We start from the raw sequence: 22,630 nt of genomic DNA on the forward strand, positions 1-22,630 counted from the left end.
TTGTACACTCCTCTCCTCTCCTCTCCTCCCCTCTCCTCCCCTCTCCTCTCCTCTCCTCTCCTCTCCTCTCCTCTCCTCTCCTCTCCTCTCCTCTCCTCTCCTCTCCTCTCCTCTCCTCTCCTCTCCTCTCCTCTCCTCTCCTCTCCTGTATCCTTTTGAAAGGAAACCTGACACTGTAAAGAGCCTTGAGATGACTTCTGTTGTGATTTGGTGCTATACAAATAAAATTGAATTTAATTGAATTGAAATCACAGAAAGATAACATCTAACTTGAAATTAATGTTTGACTGCATTACGGTGTTGGCCTAGGTGGCAGGAACCTTATGGAAGTCTCCAGTGTTTATGAATGTGAGCTGCAGCTGCACACCAGAGAAATATCTGTTTTCCTCTATTCCCCACAGACAGGACAGCTCTCTGTCCTAGATACATCCCTCTATCTTAGATGCTTTGTTTGTTTGGGATTTTGCCACAGCTTTGCTTGGGTGGGTAAGAGGTCTGAAAAAAAATGTAAGATGTAGCAAGCACTTGTGGACAGGGGTTCTGCAGAACAGAGTAGCTCAGATGGGGGCAGAGGGGACCAGTTTTGTCAACAGACATGGAATTTTAAAAGACCCGACTCTTTAGGTGGTCAAAATGGTGTATTATTTACATGAACCAGAACAGTTTCTCTGCACTGTAGTGGCCTTTCAGACACTCAGCTGGAACAACTGGGACTTGTTTTTCCACTGTATAGTCATCAGGAAGCAACAAACTACCATCTGACATCCTGTCACCTTCTTCACTGTCTGCAATGTTGCAGCAAACATAATTACATCATTGTGACTCCCTTTAACAATTCTTATCAAAAAGTGTGGTCTCCTTTGCATGAACCATCAGTCAATGTTTAAGTATGAGGTTTTTAGTCCAAAACAAAACATATAATTCACACAGAGCTGTGACGCTGTTGTCATGCTACAACATGATATGGACTGACTTCAATGGAGGTACACAGGCCTATCTCTCACCATGTATTAAACAACACTCATTTAATCAAATTCATTTACCTATTAGTTGTCAAATGCTGTATGAAGTCCATTGTGAAATTGTCTAAATTTTTACTCACACAATATAGGTGTTGATGGGAGGAATTTCACCAACTGTGACACTGACAAACATAAAGTATCCAAGTATTTCAGTTACCTTCCAGGAGTGAGAATGTGGAGAGGTTCTTTTCTTCAGATCTATAATCTGCCTTCAAGTCTCTTCAGAGATGTCTTGAGAGAGTGTGTGTATGTGTAAGAGACTCTTACACATACACCATACGTTTTTCTGCATTTATTTATCATAAAATGTGATCTGATCTTCATCTAAGCCAAGAGTATTAACAAATATAACTTGCCTAAAATAATAACACAAAAGAAATTCTGATCTTTATTAGGAACAACCATAAAAATCTCATAGTGATAGTCGAGAAAGTTACTATTGTTTATTTACATTTGTAAAATGTTACTAAATAATTGGTTGACTTGCCCTTGGCAGCAACAACCTCAACCAGGTGGTTCCTGTAGCTGTGGATCAGACCTGCACATTGTTCAGAAGGAATTTCTAGCCAATTCTTCCAGGCATTATTGCTTTAGATATATAGCATATATATATAACACCCAGAGTTTATCAAAGAAAAACATGCAAAGCAGCCAAATGCAGACATTTAAAAGTATTTGATAAGAAGGAAGTAGTTCAGACACACTACAGTAAGTATTCATCTAGCAGTATAGCACTGCCCCCTGCAGCACAGATACAGATATAGCATGTAAAGGTATTTCATATTTATTTAATTATTTATTGCTCTACATTTCTTCTTAGGAGTCTTCAAGAATTACAAATAGTAGCAAGATTGCATTGTATTTACTGTCATCTCTGTGTTTTTGCTTTATGTGGTGAAAAAATATGGGCCATATTACAGAAGACAATGATTCACTTAAAGTACACTTGCAAAATATTTCTTATTTTAAACCTTGGGGCTAATTTAAATATGAAAAAAACATTTAGAGAGTATAAGAAATGTTCGGTGCCTTGAATGTTCCATGATACTCAACAAAGATCAAACACAACATACTGTTAGCACAAGTCACATTGGCTAACAGTATGTTGAAGACCATGGCTGTCGTATCATGGGGCTGTGTTAGAACGTCTTTGAGCCTTGAATAAGAGTGGACCTGGATTCTGCTGGATTATCAGGCATCAGAACCGAGGTTAGCCCTCTCTTTAGCTTTTCTTCTGGCTCTCTCCAGTTCAGCCATCATGGGTAGAGGACCCTCATACATGTTGGTCTTGATTGCTCTCAGTTTCTCCTGGTAGTCCTTTGGTAAACCATTCTGCTCAGCTCCCATCACAATAACCTGCAGTAGTTGATAATTCTGAATAAATTGACTGTTCTGAAATAACAAATAATAATAGCCACAAACATTAGTACTTGGAGAGTGAGCTGAGAGGAGCTGTTGAGAGGATGAGAGACTGATACTGTGCCTTTCAACAAAATTACAACTGGTTATGCAAATGAACACAGTAAAAGTATTGTCTAAAAAAGCTAAAGGTCATCAGAGCTTAGAGTAAGCACCAGTCATTGGCATTTATTAAAAATTTCAAATGAATCAAACATAAAAAAATACAGTACTTCTTCAGTACTTAAAAGAAGTAAAACTGGACATTGTTTGGACCACCTAAGGGTGGTCTGAGGTTGTCCTGAAGCTACAAGGCTATTTGCTTTGACTCATTGTCATACTGAAAGATTAACCATTATTCCACTCTCAGGTCTCATGCATATTTGAGCAGGTTTTCTTGAAAAAACATCTCTGTAGTTGGCTGCCTCCATCCTTCTTGCAATTGTCCTGTCCCTGCTGCTGCTAAGAAGTCCCCCATAGTGAGAAGCTGTATGTAGGTATTTGCCAGACAATTAGCAGAGCTCTCAGAGTTCTTAAGGCTGCCTCTTGTGTCAAAACAAGATCTAAATAATGAAATGTTGCTGAGATGGTTCTGTCAGGTTCTCCTATCTCTGCAGAAATCCTCTGAAGGTCTCATAAAGTGACAAGTGGGTTTCTGGTCACCTCTTTGACCAAGGTCCTTCTTCATCAAATCATTTACAGAAGTATTCTGACACACGGATGGCCAAATTGATGAATCCTGGTGGTTACAAAAGTGTTCAGTTTTGTAATTTAATCATTTTGAACTAGCACCAGCTGCTAATGTGTGGCAGTGCTGTGTCTACAGGGATCTGTCTACATCACAGCGTCATATATTGAGATTAGTTGTATGCAGATGCAGTGTAATAGTAGAATGTACTGCTACAGGATTCAAAGATCACAGTCAATTTGAAAACGGCTACTCACAGCTCACACAGAGACAAAGCCGAGCACAACAGAGGCAACAATACAGCAAACTCTTGTATGTACTGTACAGCACCACAAAGCCACTGTGTCTGTCTCTGCATAGACTGATCTATGTTCCAGATGGTTCACAGGGAGAAATGGGTGAAAAGTGAATAGGTGATGATGTCCCTGACCTGATTCACGATTGTATTTCTTTTGTTTTCCCAATTCAAAGCAACATTACTGGGTCATCTTTGACACCACGCAGTGTAAGGTCATTGATAATGTTATGAATGATTCAAAGGAAATGTTGTAGTTGTGATAGTCACTGTCACAGATTCAAAATGTAAGATGATGTTGAGACAACAAAGAACTACTTTACATCTTTTAACCCATAGTGAACGACTGATTCCTGACCACTGGAATTTTGCATTTATAATGGTTACTAAGTACTATGTTGCAGGTTGGTTATTGTTTTAGTTATTATATATGTCTCCACAGTTTGTAAGGACCAGTGGCACTAACCACTATAAAGTATACTATAGTTTGGGATGAATAGGTTTTCCAACTGAGAAATGTATTTACTGTACAGTTAATGTCTTACCCTTATGGTTCCCAATGTAACTTACATGTTAAAACATAAAGATGATGCCATATTTCTAATCAGAAACAAAATACTGCTTATATTTGAACTGAACTGATTTAAACTTGACAGAGTGACACTTTATTTGGGTAGTGGGTTCTGCCCTATCCTCATCCTCGGCCTCTCTCTATCCATCCGCCCATCACTATTTGAATTGGACAACACAACTCCAACAGATTTCCTGACTGAATGTTGCTTCTTGACCTTTTAACTTGCTCCTAAAGTTACACAAAATTCATTGTTGTGCATATGATATCTAAATTGTCACTGTCAATTGTCATTTATAAACTATAGTTTTAGGTGCATCCTAAACCTAATGGTGTTGATTCAACTGTACAGTTTGAAGGTTGTAGTTACACACACGCACACACAGACACACACACACACACACACACACACACACACACACACACACACACACACACACACACACACACACACACACACACACACACACACAGACATGCACTGTGCTGTTCCAAATGCAAATACTCACTAAAGAAAAATAATGTGGGTTTATCCACTGTTGAATATGTGGTAAGAAAAGTAGATTTACTCAATTTTGTACTGAGTATGTAAAATCTGAATACTTTATTTGAGAGAAATATTGCACTTTTTGTGTCAGTACATTCATTTTAGTTCCACCAAACATAAACTTTGCAAATGTTTTTTTTTACATGTTTGAGGCCTAAAAAGCAATAATCCAATAATGTACAAAAAGTAATAAATAAATAAATGTATATATCACAACTTAGTTTTTTTCTTTTTTCCTCGCCTCTTAATTATCTGGTGATATCTGGTAGGTGGCAGAGCCTAAGGTTTGAAGGTTTGAAGCCAATGGACAAATGCAAATAGACAAACTAAAAATCTAAAAAAGTACTACTAAAAAAGTAGTAAACCGATTACACATCAATACAAAAATTTCCAATAATTGCTTTCATAACAAATCTAAATTTATGATTTGTTATATTGGACTGTATAATTAAAATTAGATTTGAGTAGTGATTTTTTTAGGTACAATTTGCTAATTTTGTGTTAATTATTTAAGAAAATGTTCCAAATTGTATCTCGATACTAGTAAATTCATATAATTATATTTTTGGTCACTTCTTTCACCAAGGTCCTTCTTTTAAATCATTTACATTAAGTATTCAGATGGATGGCCAACTCTAGGTGGTTACAAATGTGCTTAATTTTGTAATTTTCATTTCGATAATAATATTGAAGGAAAAGTACAGTGCATTATTTGTAAATGTGTTGGTTTTCTCAGGAAAGGTAAATGTTTGTCACAGTACTTGGGTCATTTTCATTGTACTGAAGAATCTCTTGGTGTTTGCATCTGTCTGGAAGTAATCTCTCTTCCATCCAGAAGAACATTTCAGTACTTGGAACACACAATCAATCATGCAGGAGAAGCACCTTACCTGTAGATACTGTGGTGATGGTGGGGCATATACACAGCTGTTCATTATGTAGGTGCGACAGTTGAGCTCCTGACCTTTGGTCTTCACTGACAGCTCCACAGGACTGTATGCACCTAACGTCACATTCTCTTGCCTGAATGTGTGCACATGTGCACGCCCATAATAACATGTACTTCAGTTTCACAGGAAAACATTTGATAAAATCCAAGTGACACCATCACTAAAACTGATACATTAAAATTTTACCTGTCGAGTGACTCCAGATCAGACATGTTCATCCTCCACACCACACCCCACACCTCGTCACCTGGACTATGCTCTATGGTGGCCACACCTCCATGCCACCGGTCACTGGCAAGGCCCTTATGGTTTCCAAATACCAATTTATAGTCCTGACAAAAAGGGAGAATTTACATGTATTGGTTTAAGAACAGAACGTTGATGATCTAATGATGACTAGTAGGGTGTACCTTGAGCCTGGCCACACAGTGAACTGTTGCAGAGGGGTTCTTGAGCTGGAGCCGCTCCTTCAGTAGGTTGCTACCATATGCAAAGTACAGGAAAGTGTGGTCATTTTCCATGTTGTGCCCAGTTTCTGCTAGAAGGAAGATGCAGGAGGAAATTTGAGCTTTGAGGACGAGTATAAGCAATTCAGAATAGAGGATGACAGAGGTGGAGAGCTGAGCTGAGCCACAGCTGAGTGTTTGGGGGAGCAGAGGGCTGAGGTGAGATAACACGAGTTGCAAAGGGACACAAATGAAGCACTGGCCTTCCAGCACTCACACACCATTCTCATGCTAATCCCCTGCTCTGCCATTGAGCCCTATTCACACTGACAATACATGGTTTGTCTGGTGGTGAGCCAACAGCACATCGCTTCAGAAAGTATTCACATGACTTTTTTCTTTAAATTTGAGTTGAATTAGTAAAATCTGCAAATGTTCCCATTTGTCCTCAAGCAACATTCACAAAGTGAAAAAAGCTTTAAGAATTGATGAAAATCATTAAAAACAGAAATCTCTGCTTTCTCACCCTTTGCTGTGGGCCGGTGCGTCCTGTTTACATCCACCTTTATTGAGCTGTGACTGGAGTCCTTCTGTGTTAAAGCTAGATCAAATGGACAGAGTTAAAAAAAGGCATGCAACTTTCTATATAAGAAGCTTTCTGTGGGCCTCCACAGTAACATATTGATGTATTCCGTCCCAGAGCACAGTGGTCTCAATAAATTTGAAATGGAAGCAGAATAAAAAAATCATAAGGACTCTTCCTATCCGTAGCTAAACTAAGTAACTGCATGAGGAAAGCTTGGTCTTTGAGGTGACCAAAAAGATAGATATGATGATGATCATGCAGAAATGAGACAACTGAGCAGATGGACAGCCATCTCAGTAACACTTCATCTATCTGGTCTTTTTAATAGAGAAGCTAGACTTTGCCTATTAGGACTTTTACTGAACTGCTACCTAACATGGTGCAACACAAGATTTGGCTGGTTTATTTAAATGTTTACTAGCTCAGGCAGCATACTACCTAGCATGATATGCTCCTAATTTGCTAGTTAACTTGTCAACTTGCCAGCTTGTCATTGTTAGTAAAACCTGTATTCCATTCAGAGGGGTTGTGTTGAAGCAGCCGTTGGTGAGATTAGTGAGACAGTGATGATGGTTGGACAACAGAGCAGGCCTGGCTCTCTGATAAAACTGCCTATGAGCTACTGTGACTTAGTCTGGGCAGATGCAATGCAGATGCAGAGGCCAGATCTTGTCATTACAGTGGCTTGTCAAAGTATTCATACCCCTTGAACTTTTCCACATTTTCTCACATTATGACCACAAACAAAGCAACAATCACAAAGTGGCATACAATTGTGAAGTAGAAACAAATTTATACATGAGTTTATTTATTTTTTACAAATAAAAAACTGAAAAGTGCAGTGTGCAAAAGTATTCCACTTTGTGTTGGTCTTTCACATAACATTCCAATAAAATATATTTATTTTTGTGGTCATAATGTGAGAAAATGTGGAAAAGTTCAAAGGGTATGAATACTTTGACAAGCCACTATAGCCACAGTATGCACTTTCTGCTTAGCATAAAACAGGATTCAAGACTGTTTTACAATAACAGGTCACTAGGGCAAAGAGTGCTAATTCTCTCTGTTTGGTATAACTGATAGCTATTGGTAGGAGTACTATACTAGATAAGGAGGAGTAATGGTTGGACTATTGAGTGGTTGTGGCATTCAGTAATTTTTGCCAACAACAGCAGTTTAATTTAAGCAGATACAATGTAGATATGAGACTGGCACTGTTTGGCTGAGGTTAGCAGCTGCTTAACATTTTTGGGGGACGACTACTAGTCAAGTAGCAAGAATACATTCCTTTTTCTTGTGACCCATGCATCATTTTAATGGTATCTTCTGTGTTTTGTCATTATAATTACTATTGTTCAATGATTAATACAAATTACTCTTATTTTGAAATGCACAGACTGTGGGGAATCTTTCCATGAGGACAGTCTCAAATGATTATTTTTTCAAGCATTGCGTTCCCCCTGCACTATGATCAAAACACCTGTGCTTATGATTTCTGCGTATCCCTGCTCATAAGTCTAATCCCAACCTCTAAATAAAATACGTTTAGTAAAGTGAGGATTTCCACAATGCAGATCAGCACATTACAACTGTACACTAACTACTTCTTGTGCATTTGTTGTGTGGAACAATTCTGAGGCGAGGTTCAGCATTCTGTGAATAGCTTTTCCTCACGATTGTTTCTGTAGTATGTAGAAATTCCCATGAAAACTGTGTGTTGTTAAAGTAATGGGTACACAGTTGTCTGGCAGCATGTTAAATGCTGAAGTAAATGTTGAAGTTCTTAAACTGCTAAAGTTGCAACACTTTTGCTGTATAGTTACATTTCATTGGTGCTGTAATAAACTAATAAAATAGTACAATTATATTAAATTAAAATAAAAAATTACAAACTAAAATGTTGACATAAACAGATATAAATGGGAGTGACTGCTTTCTGTTACGAATGGGCTAACTAGTGGACTCAGTTGCACAATTACAGCAAAAGCAGACCGAGATTTCCCAAAAAAGATTTATTAACAGAATACGTAATGATAAATACGGAACAGACGTAATGTAATGCAAAAAAACAAGCAAACAAACAAACAAACAAACAAAAAAAAACTCAAAAGGAGGAACAAACTAAAGATCACTGCAAAAGGCAGTCAAACTAGAAACAAACGCAGTAAATGAGAAACAAAAAGGAAATTAAAATCACGGCCGAATGTGGTACAACAAACCTACAAACTAAACAAAACCACAGCAATAGCTGGGACTAATAAACAAAATAACACAGCCAAAGCTGGAACTAAGGAGAAACAAAAACGCAGCTATACGCTGGAACAAACTACCAAGCTAAACTACTACTAACACACAGGCTGACCACACTAACAAGACTAACAAACCGTGGAGACGAAAGCCAGAGGTCAGGGAAAAGGTAAATGGAGGAAGCAGGGAATAAACGAGGTTGACAGTTGACACACTAGCAAATGAACAAAACAAACAGACATGGACTTAAATACAAGACACATAATGAGTTACACAAAACACCTGCTAAAAACACACACCTGATCGAACCAGCCGAGACACGTCCCCGGAAGTGAGGGAAAAAACACAAACAGGAAAATAAAAAACACAGAGACTTCCGGGGACACTGACTTATGTGGCCGGAGGAGGGAATTGTAACAACTTTCCATCACTCAAGACAGATGCCCACTCACCCTAATGTTGGTTCTGCTAGAGGTTTCTTCAGTAAAAGGGAGTTGTTCCTCTTTACTGTTTCATAATGTTGCTCAAGGGGCATTTGTCAGGTTTCACATATAATTCTTTAAACCAAAGTTTACTATGTAAAGTGCCTTTTGGAACCATGTAAATAAAACTGAATTGATATTTGATTGCAATTTTAAAGACATCTTGTGCCAATGTGAAATGTGAGCTCCTCTTAGCAACCTATATAGTGCAATCGAAAGAGCCACAGCTTCTGGTTGTGTGTAAAGGTAGATTAAAACATGTCATGTGACTTAGGAGATAGTACACAAATAATAACAGCCACACAGTGTCTGCCCACCTTTAGAGAGAAGATCAGTGGGCTGAAGCTCAGAACTGAACCTGTCTGGGTCCACTCTGCTCTCTCTGGGATAAATTAAAGTGTAAAGTACATTATTCATTCTTATATGCATATATGTTAACATAAAAAACACACATATGCACTATTGTTAATACATTTTTTACAGTTAATTTTGCAAAACCTGTGTTGTACATTGTGCAAACAGGTAACAAGTGAGAGCAGTAGAAGCTGTTTACAGGGGCTTGTTTGTCCCATTGTGTGATCCTGGTGAGGTACGTCTTTCTGAACAATGCAATCTCAAAAGTGGTTGTTAGATCAGACACAACTTTTGAGAACAAACATGTCTCTTATAGAACACAACTGTAAGTTGTTCTGTGGTAGTCTTTGGCACATCTTGTTCTGGCACCTAGAGCCTCTCTTGCACCACGCTTTCCATCTCATATCTCTCTCATTCCTTTATCTGCCAGCCCTCGACCCTGAACGCCACACTTGTTGCCTGGAAGTGGACAGCTGCTTTTGTGGCTCCTGGTCAGTGAGCTTTCCACAGAGGGTTGTGGTATACCCAGCCTTCACCCTACACACACATAAAAAAGTCAGCGGTATCTGTTGAAGAATTTTATCTCAAGGTGCATTTAATGTCTGTTTTTGTCTGTTGTCTGAATCTCAATCATATGACATGATCTGAAAGTTTGAACTTCTGCAACACTATCTATCTATTGATGACGATCATGTGATAAGATTGAAAGCACTAGAAAAGCTATTAAATGCAAATTGAGGTGAGATTGCTTATCTAGAGTAACAAATAGTTCAGTCAGTTTATTTAGCATATTATCAAGGCTTAAACAGCAGTGGACAGCGCTAAATTACTTCGTTACTGGAGTGTATGAGAGTTTTGTCCATCTGTCCTGTCAGTAATAACAATCTCAACTCAGTAACAGCCATAGACTGTATATACAGGCTGTCCCACTGCTCCTGTTTCTAGACTTATCAGAGTGATGTCCTAAACTGGAAACAAGTTTTAAGATGTACATTTACAAACAGAATTGACAGGTTAACCTTGGTAAAAATAGAATTCATTTTGCTCCTGTTCCAACAACTTTTGTCTTGGTTTTCAGCAAGTAAGTTCTAATGTCCTACTACTTTTACAGTAGTGTTTTAAACAGATGATATACCTTAAAGACATGAGCTTTCCAAATTGTGAAATCTTCTCTGTTGTCCCCCTGTTGTGCTGCATTTAGTACTGAGTTAGAAAAGTTCACCCTTATCCTGCCAGCATTACCTCTTTGACAAAATATCTGGGTTTCCAGGGGGTTTTGTTGGCAGCTCTCCTTTTGCCCTCACTGCGCTGCCTCTCTTCCAGGCAGTGTTTGTGTTCTGTGGCAGCATCAATGTTTCCTGCCTTCAGTGATGCCGTCACATGTTGCCAAAGACGCCTAGACAGACAAAACACGGAACAGGAATAATTGTCACAATGGATAATTGTGGATAAGATGGTAGAGAAACAGAGGTCTCCTGACCACGTGCCAAGATGTCCATGGATGAGGTCACAGACAGCTAGTGGTAGTGATGTGATGCAGCCCAATTGATTGGGACAGAGTGGGAGCATAATATGGTCTGATCCTCTGCTCTGAGCTGTGAGGATTTGGTCATGTAGTGATGAGCCCAGGCCAGCCACATAAAGGTTTGACAATGTATGAATATAAATCATAGAGATGGAAGGTTCTATTTGGGTTGGCCTGTATTTTTATAGAGATGCTTGTGGAAAAATGACATGCACAAACACATTTGATGTCAATGCTTATCACATTATGGTTATGTTATTGGTTTGATACAGAATACAATGTAAGAAGAAACATTATAAAACCTGGTTTTAGTTCACCACTTTTTTTCATTTTCTGCATCCAAACTTACATTCAGTCCAAGCAGACACTCTACAACAACCAGACCTCTCTAAAAACTAGACCACTAGATTACCATGTTGATGCTGTAATAAACAAAAAGTCAGCACATGATAATGTGTGTCACTCACTGTGACTCGTACTGGCCCTGCTTCTCTACAGGTCGGATCTTCTTCTTGGTGACTGGCAGCTTGGAAGTATCAATCACCTTGTTTTCCCTGTTGTTGTAGCTGAACTCAAGCATTCCGTTCCACTCCCCTTGGGCCTCACACACAATGTTTCCTGTCTGGTTGTGCTTTACCTCTGCTGTTACTCTGTGAGATATCAACATTGTTAGGATTATTAACAGACCAAACCCAAGGCTGCACAACATATTTCTACCCGTAACATACATTCTGCTTTGCAAATTCAAAAGAATTTACTGCCAATGATAGATATTGACAGATTTATACAACACAGTCTGTATTCCTTAAGAGTGCTCCAGCAATGCATTACTAAAAACTCCTGATTGACAGTATTTAAAATTACTTACTCCAGCAACCAACTCTCAATCAGCTGATGCCTTCACAGTCTACGTACAGTATAACTCTACTCACAAGGTGACCATGTGTGATCTGAGACGTGCATGCCTTCGTCATAAAGCTCAAGAAACTTTGTTACTCCATCAACGAAAAAATGCATTTGTTCAGTCTGCATTTTCCATAAAAGCACAACATGGAATGCTATTCTAATGTACAAATTTAAGGCAGTTTTATTTCCATTTTATGATAGCTAATATTTGTACTCTAGTACATTTCAATGGTAAACATTTTATTATTTACTCCACTACACTCCGCTATATTTACTCCACTACACTACATTTATCTTACAGCTGCAGTTACTAGCTTTAAAGTAAGATTTACATGAAGTTTTAAATGATAAGATTAGAAAATACCTTAGCTGGTTGTCTATTTTTGTGTCTTCACCTATTACCTATATTTCCCATATATAACATGCTTGCTGATGTAGGAAGAGAGGTGCAACAGAGGCTGTAGAATATTTATGCTGGTGTAGCAGGGCAGAGTGATTCTGGTGAACATTTCCAACTTCAGAAAAATAGAACTAAGAGACTCCCTGCCTACCTGTGTACCTTTCCACCATAGAAGGGTTTGGTGTGGAAAGTGACAGTGGCAGAGTATCCACTCTTGGCACAGTCGATAGTGACCTTTCCCCCAAGTTCTACCCATGGCACAGTGAGGATGGAGCGGGCATAGGCACAGGGCAGCGTGAACACGTACTTCTCATCATGCTCCAACAGATACAGCACACCTGGGAGAAACAGGACAGGGGAGACAGCACCTCTGGGTGTTTATCAAAGAATTACTGGCAGGCAATTAACACAAATTTTGGAAAAACAAACAAGACAGACAAAGATGTAGACAACAACAAGTGTAGTGCAGTAAACATATTCCTCTGAAATGCAGTCAAGTAGAAGGATAAAGTGAAACTAGAAGTACAATACGTGTATGGTGAGTAAATGTAACAAGTTCCTTTCTACCACTGGGCAGAGACCTCTCCTTGATAATTACTGCTTTAGATATTACACAAATTCTGGGGCAATTGGGCAATAATCAACAGGCATAACGGGTATGTTTAATATGTTTAGGATTGGAAATAAATGGTTACTATACTGTACTAAATCAAAAGAAATCCAAGTTGCTGTGCTTCAGATGAGATTTCAGCTATGGATCTGATTTGTCTACTGTCTCTCTTCCGAGCTCCTGTTCAGCTCTGCTCCCTCCCCCCCTCACTGCCGCTTATATAACAAACAGCTGTCCTGTGCCATGCTGCCATGTTCCCAGATTTAACATGTCCACATCTGTACCCCACAAGACACACAAACACAGACATTTTTGTATGACAGTCATTATGAGGACACTCATTGTTAAATGTATTCTCTAACCCCCTACTGTTGTGTAGACCATTTTAATCTACTGTGTATCATTTATTTATCACATGTACTGACTTACCCTAACCCTAACCATCTGCGTCACCCTACACTTCACCCTAACCAAAACATAATTCTAACCCTAAAACCTAGTCCCTTCTCATTGTGAGGACTGACTAAAATGTCCTCACTTTCAAAAAATGTTCTCACTCCAAAGGTTGAAAATTCATTTTTTATAAATATGATGTTTACATTAAGGAAAACAGCACTGCAGTACTGCTCACAGAATAATAGTGCTTGTATAGATGTGGCTGTGGTGTAAACCTGTTAGGGCTCCTGAGGTCACATGTTTTTTTTAACATGCTAAAGAAAATAGCACTTTCTGAAACATCAAATTCAGTATCTGCTTTTTGGATAGAGTTAGTAGACAAGCATCGCAGTTTCAAAAACAAAGAATGAAATATAAGAGCAGGCGTTTTTCACAGCATGTGCACAGAGAGGCCCAGGGACCTCTTGCAGGAGCTGCAGTGGCACTAAATCACAACTGCAATAGTCATCTAACTTAGTATGCTTAGTCTGAAGTCACAAGGGCCATCCTAGAGGAAAAAGAGGTGAGGAAAAGGGAGAATAAATAAGACAGCCACTGAGCTGGTATTCTATTTTCAGGTTTGTTATGGTTTGTGTTGTTGTGCTTGCTTAATGTGTAGTTGTGTTAGTAAAGTTTTAGTTTTCGATCATAATAAAGGTCAACCCATGTCAAGACAGGTTTAGCCAATTAATTTCAGCAAAGGTGACAAACTTTTTAAATAACTTTCCAAGACACTACAACTGGTAATAAATGTGCTTGTGTGTAAAGCTTGTTCAGATGGGATTGTTGGGTTTTCTATATCATTTTTTGTATAATTATACTGTAAGGTCTTAAACATTGCACTGTAAAGTGCCTTGAGATGACATCTGTTGTGAATTGGTGCTATACAAATAAAACTGAATTGAATTGAACTGAATTGTGTTTCTCTTATTTCAGAAGATGTTGAGGCTGATTACTGCAATAAAGTTATGGAAAGACCTGCAGTTGTGAAAGTACCTTATTCCTTGTTATCAATGCATGAATTATACTTGGTAAAAAAACACATGCATGGTTGCTAACTGTTCATAATGTAATGGTAGTACTGCTAGTTGTTTAACCAGTGCTTAAAGTTTTAACTGTATCTTCTGTGGCATACATTGAAAAAAATAAATTAATAATAAATTTTTTTCGAACTAATTTATTTTAACACATTTGTTTAGTACATCGAGGTCTTTTCTGGAACAGCTAATCCTCAGTGTGTCCACAAGAATGTCTTCTCTATGTAACAACACTGCACCTGCAAATCTAAAGTCAGGATAAATGGGAAAAAAAATACAATACAATTTATGTCTGTGAATTTGTCTGATAACACACCCCCACACACAGACACATACACACACACTCAGTTTAGCTAATGAACATCTGCACAATGCCAAACAATGATATTCACACCAGTTAGCAGTACTGAATGTCCGTGAGATAGAGAAATATGGGGCTGTAGCAGTTCACTTATGACACGACACTCCTGCGATCCCTGCTAAACAGAATGTAAATGCTGATATTACAGAGAAAAGTTCTCAACTAAAAATAAATAATTATATCACTGATGCTGGATTGTCATTATTTCCGTTGTGTTTTGTAGAGTATGTCCTAATAACACTAATGATGATAATGATAATAATGACACGCTTTACTGTTCTATTTAATTGCTAACAAGCACTGGTCTAAAAACTAGCTGAACAGTTCATCTAACTTCCAAAAGCCTCTCTCTCGAATAAAATTAGTATTTTATCACAGAATAAGATCTTTCCACTTTATTAGTGTTCTAAATTGTTTTATTTATTTATGTTGTATTGTATGCGTATATTGTAACAAAAATGATTCAGCAATGCAACAATTTTTAGTCTAGATTCTATTGTACACTGCAAGTTTGGCTGCATCCTTCAACTGGCCTCTTTCAAAGAGACATCATGTTTCTTCACATGGTCAGTAATTGTGTTTATCTCATAATCAGATCAAAGGTCTTGGTCTTTCTTGCCTTCCTCCTATTCATCTTCCTGCCACTCTTATCTCTCCACTAGTGGGCAGTTAATTCAATTGAATTCAATTTTATTTGTATAGCGCCAATTCAAAACAGAAGTTATCTCAAGGTACTCTATAGTGTAAGGTTTAAGACCTTACAGAAAATATTTATACAAAAAAGATTATAGAGAAAACCCAACAATCCCATTTGAGCAAGCTTTAGGCAACAGTGGAGAGGAAAAACTCCCTTTAGAGGAAGAAAACTCCAGCAGAACCAGACTCATCTGCCTCGACCGGTTGGGGTGAGTAGAAAGAGAAGAGAGAAAAGAACAACAGGCAAGACAACAACAAGCATCAAGAACATTGGGCAGGTCATATGGATTCTGGAGATGTACAGCTCCAGGCCGAGGATACCTGCAGAAAAGTACAGAGAGAGGGAGACAGAGAGGAGGAAGCACAACTACAGGAGAGAGAAGACACAAAGTTAATGACATGCAATGGTGGCATTTGCATTGACATAGGAGAAAGGAGAGAGGAGAGGAGTTCAGTTTGTCAGTAGAGTTCCCCCAGCAGACTAAGCTATATCAGCATAACTAAGAGATGGTTCAGAGTCACCTGATCCATCTCTAACTATAAGCTTTATAAAAAAGGAAAGTTTTAAGTCTAGTCTTAAATGTAGAGAGGGTGTCTGCCTCCCGAACCTGAACTGGGAGCTGGTTCCACAGGAGAGGGGCTTGGTAGCTAAAGGCTCTGCCTCCCATTCTATATTTGGAAACTCTAGGAACCACAAGTAAACCTGCAGTCTGAGAACGGAGAGTTCTGCTTGGAAGATATGGAACTATGAGGTCTTTAAGATAAGATGGAGCCTGATTATTAAGGGATTTATGCGTGAGAAGAATTTTAAATTCAATTCTGGATTTAACAGGGAGCCAATGGAGAGAAGCTAACGTAGGAGAAATATGATCTCTGTTGCTAATTCCAGTCAGAACTCTGGCTGCAGCATTTTGGATTAACTGGAGGCTTTTTAAGGAGTTATTGAGGCATTCTATTAATAATGAATTACAATAGTCCAGTCTGGAAGTAACAAATGCATGGACTAGTTTTTCAGCATCACTTTGGGACAGGATGCTCCTAATTTTAACAATGTTTCTCAGGTGAAAAAAGGCAGTTCTAGAGATTTCTTTGATGTATGAAGTGAAGGAGATATCCTGATCAAAGATAACTCTGAGATTTTTTACAGTATTACTTGAGGCCAATACTAAGTCATCAAGGGTGAGAACGTGATTATACATAGTGTCTCTGATCCCTGTGGAACTCCATAGCTGACTTTGCTGTGCATGGAAGATTCATCATTAACGTGTACAAACTGAAATCTATCCGATAGATACGATTTAAACCACTCTAGTGCTGTTCCTTTGATTCCAATGACATGTTCCAGTCTGTATAATAAAATGTTGTGATCAATAGTGTCGAATGTAGCACTAAGATCTAACATGACGAGGATAGAGAGTAGACCATTGTCTGATGCCAATAGAAGATCATTAGTAACCTTTACCAGTTCTGTTTCTGTACTATGATGTACTCTAAATCCTGACTGGAAATCTTCATACAAGTTATTGCTACGCAGGTGGTCATACAATTGCTTAAAAGCTACCTTTTCAAGAATTTTAACTTACCGGCCCTACAAATCTGTGTTTTTGCTGCTTCTTGTTGTTCTTTTGTTGCATGCTGGTCTTCCACTCACCCTAATTGGTCAAGTCAGAAAGCCACCCAGCCTGGAACAAGGTTTTGCTGTAGGTTTCTTCCTCTAAACAAAGTTTTTCCTCCCCGAAATGTGAGATTGTTAGGGACTGTTTCTACATAAATTTAATTCATTTTTCTTATATAGTGCCAAATCACAACAGAAGTCATCTCAAGGCACTTGATATGAGACAAAAACAGTATCATAAGTAAAAACACTGAAACTACTTGTTGAGTGTTTAAAATACATATTGAAAGGGGGACATCTGGTTTTAAAACTGAAAAATGTGAAACTTAAAAAAGACAGCACTGAAAATATAGTTTTAAAACTTGAAGTCTTTAAGATATTATAGAGCTTAATTATGAAGTGCTTTATATGTAAGGAGAAGTATTTTAAACTCTATTCTGGATTTTACAAGGACCCAATGGAGAGCAGCTAATGTAGGAGAAATATGATAATGGATTAACTGGAGGCTTTTTATCCTATTAATAGGATTGGACATCTTATTAATAGTGAATTAGTTCAGTTTAGAGGTAACAAATGCTTGGACTACTTTTACAGCATCACTTTGAGACAGGATGCTCCTAATTGTAGCAATATTCATCAGGTGGAAGAAGAAAGACCTTTTTTTTTTTATGTATGATGTAAGAAGATATCCTGCTCAAAGATAATTCAGAGAGAAGGTGAGAAGATTCAAACCTCATCTCCCCTCTCTGATTATGGGTAATGTGAGATCATTGGACAATAAGATGGACAGCTCTAGTGAGGATGGAGAAAATCTTTGCAGATTGTAGTTTGACAGTGTTTCACAGAGACATGGCTACATGATCGTATTCCTGACTCCAGTGTTAATATAGACGGTTTTAGCACCGTGCGCTGGGACAAGAGGCGAGAGGAGAGCGGTAAGAGGAGAGGAGGGGGGCTTGCAGTTCTCATTAACAACAGGTGGTGCCATCCTGGTCATGCAACTGTGAAAGAGCGTGTATGCAGCCCTGATATTGAACTTTTGGCTGTGGGACTTCGTCCATATTATTTGCCCAGAGAGTTTTCACACACCATATTAATCACTGTTTACGTTCCTCCATCCGCTAACGCCGCTGCTGCGTGTGACGTCATTCAGAGGGTCACCTCCAGCCTGCAGACCAGAGACCCTGACGCCTTCTTTATGATCTCTGGAGACTTTAATCACGCCACCCTCAATAAGACACTTCCTACCTTTACCCAGTTTGTAAGCTGTCCCACCAGGGGGGAGAGGACATTGGACCTGTTCTATGCTAATGTTAAAGATGCCTACAGCTCCACTGCCCTCCCCCCTCTGGAAAAGTCAGATCACAACCTGGTACATCTCCTCCCACAATACACACCTTTGGTTCAGAGGCAGCCTGGCACCATTAAGACAGTAAAGAGGTGGACAGAGGGGGCACACCTTGCCCTGCGGGGTTGCTTTGAAGAGACAGACTGGAAGACTCTCTGTGAACCTCATGGTGAGGACATTGATGGACTGACAGACTGCATCTCTGACTATATCAATTTCTGTGTGGACACCCACGTACCCACAAAAACCATTTGCTGCTTCCCAAACAATAAGCCCTGGGTCACTCAGGACATCAAAACCATCCTGAATGACAAAAAGAAGACATTCAGATCAGGAGACAGGGAGGCAGCGAGGAGGGTCCAGAGACTGCTGTCTGTCAGGATCAGGGAGGGGAAGGAGATGTACAGGAAAAAACTAGAACATAGCCTTCAGCAGAACAACACCAGGGAGGTTTGGAGGGGCATGAGGACCATCACTGGCCAAGTCCAGTAGCCAGGAGACTGTGGACCGAGCCAATGAATTGAATAATTTCTTCAATCGATTCCAGGTGATCCACAGAGCCCACTTCAGTTCACTAACTGCTCCTCAGTCCCTTCCCCACACAACTCAGCCACCACCCTAACAATCTCAGCTGAGCAGGTGAGAAGAGAAGTGCAAAAGCAGCGGGTCCTGATGGAGTCAGCCCAAGGGTGCTGAAAGCCTGTGCTCCTCAGCTATGTGTTGTTCTCCAACACATCTTCAACCTCAGCCTGCAACTAGAGAGAGTTCCTCTTGGGTGGAGAAAGTCGTGCCTGGTTCCAGTGAATAAGACGTTAAAGACGACTCCTCTCTCAGAACAAAATAACAAGACAACAATCAAATGTGGACTTTTAAATATCAGATCTCTCTTGTCTAAATCCCTGTTAGTAAATGATTTGATAATTGACCATCAAATAGATTTATTCTGTCTTACTGAAACCTGGCTGCAGCAGGATGAATATGTCTCTCTGAATGAGTCGACCCCCTCAAGTCATGTTAATTATCAAGTTCCTAGAAGCACAGGTCGGGGTGGAGGAGTAGCAGCAATATTCCACTCAAGTTTACTAATCAACCCCAGACCTAAACATAGTTTTAATTCATTTGAGAACCTTACTCTTAGCATCTCTGATCCTAACTGGAAAAATCAAAAACCAGTCCTGTTTGTTATTGTGTACCGTCCTCCTGTCCCTTACTCTGAGTTTTTAATTGAATTCTCAGAGTTTCTATCTGATTTAGTTCTTAGTGCAGATAACGTCATTATAGTGGGTGACTTTAATATCCATGTAGATGTTGATGATAACTGCCTCAACACTGCATTAATTCACTATTAGACTCCATTGGTTTTACCTAAAATGGAAATAAACCCACTCACTGTTTTAATCATACCCTTGATCTTATTCTGACATATGTTGTGGAAGTTGATCAGTTAATAGTTTTTCCCCAAAACCCTCTTTTATCTGACCATTTCTTATTTACATTTGAATTTACAGTACCAGACTTTACTAAACCTACAGATAAGATTCTCTACAGTAGATGTTTATGTGAAAATGCTGTTGACAAATTTAAGGAACTGATTCCATCTTTTATTTCAGAGCCACGTACCAACACAGAGGAAGGCAGTTATTTCAATATTACTATTGATGTTTCTGTGGACTATCTTGTTAATAGTACTGGTGTTTCACTTGGAACAATACTTGATACTGTTGCTCCTCTGAAAAAGAAACTAGTGAGTCAGAGGAAGTTAGCTCCATGGTACAATTCACAAATCCGTAGCTTAAAGCAGAAATCACGTAAGTTGGAAAGGAGGTGGCGTTCCACCAATTTAGATGAATCTTGCCTAGCCTGGAAAGATAGTTTTATAATATATAAAAAAGCCCTGCATAAAGCTAGAACTTCATATTACTCCTCAATAATAGAGGCAAATAAGAACAACCCTAGGTTTCTTTTCAGCACTGTAGTCAGGCTGACAAAGAGTCATAGCTCGGTTTAGCCTAGTTTTCCGTCAACTCTCAGCAGCAATGATTTTATGAATTTTTTTACAAATAAAATCATAACTATTAGAGAAGAAATTGATCAGATCCTCCCTGCATATAGCATGGATTGTACAACAACTCTAGATCCACGCTCGTACTTAGACTGCTTCCTCCCCGTAGATCATTCTGAATTAATTTCAGTAATTAATTCCTCTAAACCATCAACATGTCTCTTAGACCCCATCCCGACTAGACTCCTCAAGGATGTCTTACCTTTGATCAGCACGTCCATATTAGATCAGATCAATCTGTCTTTACAAATAGGCTACGTACCACAGGCTTTTAAGGTTGCTGTACTCAAGCCCCTACTCAAAAAGCCTACTCTGGACTCAGGGGTCTTAGCGAATTATAGACCAATATCCAATCTGCCCTTTATCTCTAAAATCCTTGAAAAGATAGTTTCTAAGCAATTGTACGACCACCTGCGTAGCAATAACTTGTATGAAGATTTTCAGTACATTTTCAGATTTAGAGTACATCATAGTACAGAAACAGAACTGGTAAAGGTTACTAATGATCTTCTATTGGCATCAGACAATGGTACTTCTCTCTATACTCGTCATGTTAGATCTTAGTGCTACATTCGACACTATAGATCACAACATTTTATTACACAGACTGGAACATGTCATTGGAATCAAAGGAACAGCACTAGAGTGGTTTAAATCGTATCTATCGGATAGATTTCAGTTTGTACACGTTAATGATGAGTCTTCCATGCACAGCAAAGGCAGCTATGGAGTTCCACAGGGATCTGTGCTTGGACCGATTCTTTTCACTTTAAATATGTCCCCTTTAGGGAATATTATTAGGAAACACTCTATAAATTTCCATTGTTATGCAGATGATACCCAGCTATATTTTTCTATGAAACCAGGAGAAACTAATCAATTAGTCAAACTTCAAGAATGCTTAAAAGACATAACGACCTTGATGTCCTCCAATTTCCTTCTCCTAAATCCAGACAAGACAGAGGTTATACTGTTTGGGCCTAAAAATCTCAGAGACACTATGTCTAAACACATTCTCACCATTGATGACTTAGTTCTGGCCTCAAGTAATACTGTAAGAAACCTCGGAGTTATCTTTGATCAGGATATCTCCTTCACTTCATACATCAAAGGAATCTCTAGAACTGCCTTTTTTCACCTGAGAAACATTGTTAAAATTAGGAGCATCCTGTCCCAAAGTGATGCTGAAAAACTAGTCCATACATTTGTTACTTCCAGACTGGACTATTGTAATTCCTTATTAATGGGATGTCCCAATTAATCATTAAAGAGCCTCCAGTTAATCCAAAATGCTGCAGCCAGAGTTCTGACTGGAATTAGCAAGAGAGATCATTTTTCTCCAACGTTAGCTTCTCTCCATTGGCTCCCTGTTAAATCCAAAATTGAATTTAAAATTCTTCTCCTCACTTATAAATCCCTTAATAATCAGGCTCCATCGTATCTTAAAGACCTCATAGTTCCATATCTTCCAAGCAGAACTCTCTGCTCTCAGACTGCAGCTTTACTTGTGGTTCCTAGAGTTTCCAAATGTAGAATGGGAGGCAGAGCCTTTAGCTACCAAGCCCCTCTTCTGTGGAACCAGCTCCCAGTTCAGGTTCGGGAGGCAGACACCCGTCTCTACATTTAAGACTAGACTTAAAACTTTCCTTTTTTATAAAGCTTATAGTTAGAGATGGATCAGGTGACTCTGAACCATCTCTTAGTTATGCTTATATAGCTTATTCTGCTGGGGGACCTCTACTGATAAACTGAGCTCCTCTCCTCTCTCCTTTCTCCTGTATCAATGCAAATGCCACCATTGCATGTCATTAACTTTGTGTCTTCTCTCTCCTGTAGTTGTGTTTCCTCCTCTCTGTCTCCCTCTCTCTGTACTTTTCTGCAGGTATCCTCGGCCTGGAGCTCCACTTCTCCAGAATCCAGTTCATCTGCCCAATGTTCTTGATGCTTGTTGTTGTCTTTATAGCCTGCTGTTCTTTTCTCTCTTCTCTTTCCACTCACCCCAACCGGTCGAGGCAGATGGCCACCCACTATGAGCCTGGTTCTGGTGGA

General features: G+C 39.0%; 2 protein-coding genes across 3 annotated transcripts in view; both read right to left on the reverse strand.

Annotated features, from left to right (window-relative positions):
- Positions 1 to 1,565: 1,565 nt before the first annotated feature.
- On the reverse strand, positions 1,566 to 9,066 carry ggctb (gamma-glutamylcyclotransferase b). 2 transcript variants are annotated; one of them, XM_026372316.1, is made up of 6 exons: positions 9,050 to 9,066; positions 6,444 to 6,518; positions 5,882 to 6,006; positions 5,658 to 5,803; positions 5,412 to 5,544; positions 1,566 to 2,378 (listed from the first exon to the last, which is right to left on the reverse strand). In XM_026372316.1, the coding sequence occupies exons 3-6, from the start codon at positions 5,990 to 5,992 to the stop codon at positions 2,214 to 2,216; spliced, it is 555 nt and encodes a 184-aa protein (XP_026228101.1). In that variant the 5' UTR covers positions 5,993 to 6,006; positions 6,444 to 6,518; positions 9,050 to 9,066; the 3' UTR covers positions 1,566 to 2,213. The 2 variants fall into 2 exon arrangements, with proteins under 2 accessions (XP_026228101.1, XP_026228100.1); XM_026372315.1 differs by having other exon boundaries at positions 5,882 to 6,009.
- A 927-nt stretch (positions 9,067 to 9,993) lies between these two features.
- The window catches only part of osbpl10b (oxysterol binding protein-like 10b), a gene marked incomplete at its 5' end in the record, with an annotated part of 35,622 nt that continues 22,985 nt past the window's right edge, over positions 9,994 to 22,630 (reverse strand). The window contains 4 exons of the mRNA XM_026370868.1: positions 9,994 to 10,123; positions 10,829 to 10,982; positions 11,579 to 11,761; positions 12,569 to 12,755. Coding sequence (XP_026226653.1) covers positions 10,079 to 10,123; positions 10,829 to 10,982; positions 11,579 to 11,761; positions 12,569 to 12,755 — 569 coding nt within the window. The remainder of the gene's footprint in view (positions 10,124 to 10,828; positions 10,983 to 11,578; positions 11,762 to 12,568; positions 12,756 to 22,630) is intronic.

Source organism: Anabas testudineus, chromosome 16, assembly GCF_900324465.2.
Source record: "Anabas testudineus chromosome 16, fAnaTes1.2, whole genome shotgun sequence".
NCBI classification, from domain to species: domain Eukaryota; kingdom Metazoa; phylum Chordata; class Actinopteri; order Anabantiformes; family Anabantidae; genus Anabas; species Anabas testudineus.